Consider the following 4441-nt stretch of genomic DNA (forward strand, 5'->3'; position numbering starts at 1 on the left):
CGATGTATGACCAGACATAGAGAGAACGAACAAGAGGAAAGAAAGTTCATTTAAGTGGAGAAAGATATAAGAAGGTAAGTTTTGTTTTTTTATACATAGAGCGTCATATTTATATAGCTAGCGTTAGCGTGTCTAACTACTACACCAGCTGAGGGAGGAGAGCTTCACGTGAAGAGAAGAGAAAGTGAGGGAAGAACATTGTAAAGAGATGACAAATCAAGTGCAGGCAAATAACACGGGCCATAGTGAGTACCGCGGAAAAAGGACATTTGAATTCTTAGCAGTTTGTTTATATTTATGTATTTGTGTATAGATGTTGCAACTATACAGAGCTTTAGCAATTGCCTGTAACTATGGTCATGCTAATAAAGCTATTGAATTGAATTGAGAGAGAAAGTGACAAAATGTGAAGAGGGACAAAGTAATGACAGGATAGTAGTGTGCATTAGACATTCAAGGAGAGAGAGAGACAAATCACAGATTCAACGGTGAACATGATGTATCTATTTATTTAGCTAACCACTATTTAGACTATGTGTTTTTGATTGACTTGATTACATGGATTTACTACATCAATGTATGTCTTTTCAGGCTGCCATGTTTTGTCCTTTCTGTGGCCAGCATCTGGGGACAGTTCAAGTGTTCTGTGGCTCCTGTGGCAAACATGTACAGTTTTTGGCAGAAGTTGAACACAACAGTAAGTTCACTTTTTGTATTGTATCTGTTTCAAATGCAAGAAATAAGGATTCAACACACTGCTCTGTTTAGAATACTAATTGGCAGATGCATACACTAGTTATCAGCATGAAGGACACATTTTTTCATTGTCTGTTTATGTGAAATATGTAGAAGCCATCATTAAATTGTAGACCAACGCATGATTAAATACACAAAACAGCTTATATTATACATTCATAATTGTGTATTAGTTATATCTTTATAAAGAACATTATACATTTAGAATCAGATTTTGAGACAGTGAGCCATGACATGTTTTCTTCTTTTTCTCCTTGTGTTTTTGAACTATAGAAGTTGCAATCATCCTCCCAGCATGAAAGTATTCGTCATCTTTTGCAGCTGTTGATATTTTTTGTTAAATTATTATCACGTTAACCAACAGTTGCCACGTTATCATAAAGATATACAGTATAAGATAATGTAATTGTCACGTAAATCAAGCTGCAAAATCCATAAGCAGCTCCTATATTTACAGTACAGTATTGAACATAAGACAGATTTGCGAACATCATTACCTGCATTGTCGAACTTGAGGAATTTCCTGTCCTGTGGACCATCAAATATTCTTCTCATTCTCAGGCATTCCATTAGGAGGGTCAGGAACTCACGCTTGGGACCACCAGTGTCCACTCCATCCTCAGTTTGTCCCTCATCATCAGTAAACTTAACCTGCATCTGATGAGAGGGGTCGAATGAGGCCCCTTTGAAGCCGCGGATTGCTCCATCCCACACATTGGCTCTATTAATATTGAACCTGCTGCAAGAGGTATTTTTAATTTTTGCAGAGAGTTCTGCAACAACGTCTGGCGCAGTCAGGTATTCTGTGCTGGGAAAGACAAAGTGATGTATTGTAATATTAAATGATGAAGCTATAATAAGATTTACAGTATAGAATAAAAAAATCAAGTGATAAAAGTAACATTTAATACATTTCCTCTGCAGTTTGCTCCGTTTCCTCTTCTGGCTCAGACTGGCTGTCAATAATGATAAGTGCATACACAGTTGTGTAGTTGCTGCAGTGAGAAGACAGTTGAATAATGACTTTCAAATACATAATATATGCATGACAGTCATATTTGCAAAAGGATGTCGATCCTCTTCCTGGTTTTTTTAATACATTGGGTTCTAAACTGACAACAGCACTTTGTCATACTCCTGCACAATCCTTGTAAACATTTGAAATGGATGCAACAAACAATATCTGACCTTTGACAAATATTTGTGGGTGTTTTTTGTATCGTCTTCACTAAGATGTTGTGGGTGTCCTTTGGAAATGTATGAAAGTATAATTGTTCTGCTTCCTGGCAATATTACCCACTGTGATTGGAGGCTATGCAAACAACCAAATGTACAAATAAAAATACACACCAAACAACTGTGTCACGATGCAACTGTCAACATCGTTTACCTATAGAAGGTGTTCTGACCCGGGGCAGACTGGACCTCTTCCTGGAATGGGGTTGGTTCTCCATCCTACTTTTACCCAATAAATAATGATGCAGTTGATCTAATGACAGTGTCATTAGCACACATTACAAAGGTATTTATTGATTTCATGTTCACAAATTCAAACCTACATGGTATAATTACATTTGTAATTAGTCTTACCCGATCAGACGCTGGTTGTGGGTGCCTGAGAGGTCTGATAAAGGTAAAAAAAATATATATTCAAACTACTGTACTGTTAAAACATTCTGCTTCTTGTGGCACAAAATAACATGTTGACAATGTTTTATTTGACCCTGGCAAACTGTTGTCCATTCTGGGAGTGCTCTGTTCATTTGGAAAGTCCCACACCTGCATACAACACACAAATGACTGACTGAAATAAAATAAATTCACTTTAATTAAGAATAAATGCCACGATAGATCCAAACTGACCACGGTGTCAGCAAGACTGTCTCCAGATGGCAACTTTGCAAAAACCACACTGTCCTCGTCACTTGAAGAGGTTGTTCCAGTGTAACCTAAGAAAATAAAAGTATCATGATTAATACTATACAAATAATTGTTCCCCTACGTCTGTACCTATCATCTAATGTTGGTTTGAATCCTGAATTATTGGATTGACATCAATCAGAAAGGATTCAATCGAAACACAAAATGTTTGTGAAATGTACATTATATTGTTGACCGTCTTTTTCACTCTCACATTAGGATTTAGGGCACAACAAACCAACATTGTTGTGAGAAAAAAGGTTAATTTAGAATTACAATCCTTAAGAGGGAATTTCTAACAGTTTGAACAGAAGGAAAGTTTGGAAGCTTTTGTTGATACTTAAATTCCATTTCTTCTGCCACTATTCATAAAAGACCATTTGACGTCATAAGTTCAACCACGAAGAGAAAGGAATGATGGGTGGAATGAATTGTGTTAAGAAATATAGACAGAACAACTGTTATGTTTACATTTGAACTATTATACAGTTTAGTGCTTTAAACAAGGGGGAATATATGTCAGAAGCACTTACAACTGTTTTCAACGGCTTCAAGAGTACAGATGTACAACGTAATTCGTTGGTAGGGCTTTCCAATGGCCTCTTTGTACATCTGTACTGTGAAAGGGGTGTCCGTTCCGGGGATATTTGTTATCACCCTCGCATCAGGGTACAACAAGACATGGGCACCATCTTCCAAGTCCTGGTTAAAGGCTTTCTGCTTTTTTATGGCAGCAGCCAACAGTTCTTCACATGCCCATTGAGGTTCAACATTAAGGGGAAGTGACCTCCCTCTCAAAGGTTTAAGGCAGCCATCCATCCTCCTCATTACTCCAACAGAAATCTGCAAAAAGACAATAATATGCAAATGAATAAAACATTTTTTCGGACATTATATGAGAGTGTGGTGAGCAGATTTGAATGACAGATGTATTCATAACAGAAAACGTTGCATACCTTCACCAATTCCTGTTTATTTTTGGAGTTATGCCGTCCCTTTGTAAAAAAGGTCTCTCCCTCTTTTTTATTTCCCTATATTTCTGAAATGACTCTACAGCTGAGCTTCCTGCTACAAAAAAACAGGAATAAAACATTCATTACTCTTCATTATGTTCAATAGGAGTCTCATCCTCAATCCCTTCTGAGGAACATCTTATAACACATTCAACAGTAGGTAAGTCACATAGTTTAGAGATGTATTTGTATAATAACAGAATTCGAACTTTTAAACCAAGTTTTCTATAAATACTTATTGTTTGGTAATAAAACGAACAACCTATTTACCTGCACTGGTGCTAGGCTGTGCACTTAGATGCGCACTAGTGGTGGGCATCTCCTCAGGGACTTTGTTAGCCACATCTTTTAGAAATGTGATGTCTCTGCCACAGACACCACAAAAGCCATGCGAAGATGTCACGCTGGAACCACAGAATGGACAGTACATCTGTGGAGAAATAAAATGTAGGACACAGTCAAAAAGAGTGGATATTTTTCAGCTACCTAAATATTATAATAGTATTAAAGAACGGTCTTTCAATTAACTCATCAGAAGCCAACCTCCTGTCTATCCCCCCACAAACCAAGCACCGAACCTGGGGGGACAGCGCTTTCTCCATCGCTGCCCCCTCCCTCTGGAACTCACTCCCATTAAACATCAGAGACTGCACCGACCCCCCCACCTTCAAAACACACCTCTTCAGACTGTCTTTTAATGTGGGAATAATGTTGTGTTGCTGTTTTAATATTTTAATTCAACTTTTTACATT

At 37.6% G+C, this 4441-nt stretch overlaps 1 protein-coding gene across 1 annotated transcript; it reads right to left on the minus strand.

Annotated features, from left to right (window-relative positions):
* Nucleotides 1-1550: 1550 nt before the first annotated feature.
* On the minus strand, nt 1551-3703 carry LOC117536979. Its single transcript, XM_034202096.1, has 7 exons — nt 3633-3703; nt 3210-3519; nt 2620-2705; nt 2480-2535; nt 2347-2380; nt 2147-2211; nt 1551-1751 (listed from the first exon to the last, which is right to left on the minus strand). The coding sequence occupies exons 2-7, from the start codon at nt 3502-3504 to the stop codon at nt 1661-1663; spliced, it is 627 nt and encodes a 208-aa protein (XP_034057987.1). The 5' UTR covers nt 3505-3519; nt 3633-3703; the 3' UTR covers nt 1551-1660.
* Between the last annotated feature and the right edge of the window lie 738 nt (nt 3704-4441).

The sequence above is a fragment of the Gymnodraco acuticeps genome, unplaced genomic scaffold (genome assembly GCF_902827175.1).
Source record: "Gymnodraco acuticeps unplaced genomic scaffold, fGymAcu1.1, whole genome shotgun sequence".
In the NCBI taxonomy this organism is placed as follows: domain Eukaryota; kingdom Metazoa; phylum Chordata; class Actinopteri; order Perciformes; family Bathydraconidae; genus Gymnodraco; species Gymnodraco acuticeps.

Coding starts and splice junctions, on each gene's coding strand:
- LOC117536979 (XM_034202096.1), bottom strand. CDS start 3,504: ATGAGGAGGATGGATGGCTGCCTTAAACCTTTGAGAGGGAGGTCACTT. Junction 2,536..2,619: donor ACAGTCTTGCTGACACCGTG/GTCAGTTTGGAT, acceptor TGTTGTATGCAG/GTGTGGGACTTTCCAAATGA. Junction 1,752..2,146: donor GGTCAGAACACCTTCTATAG/GTAAACGATGTT, acceptor TTCTCACTGCAG/CAACTACACAACTGTGTATG.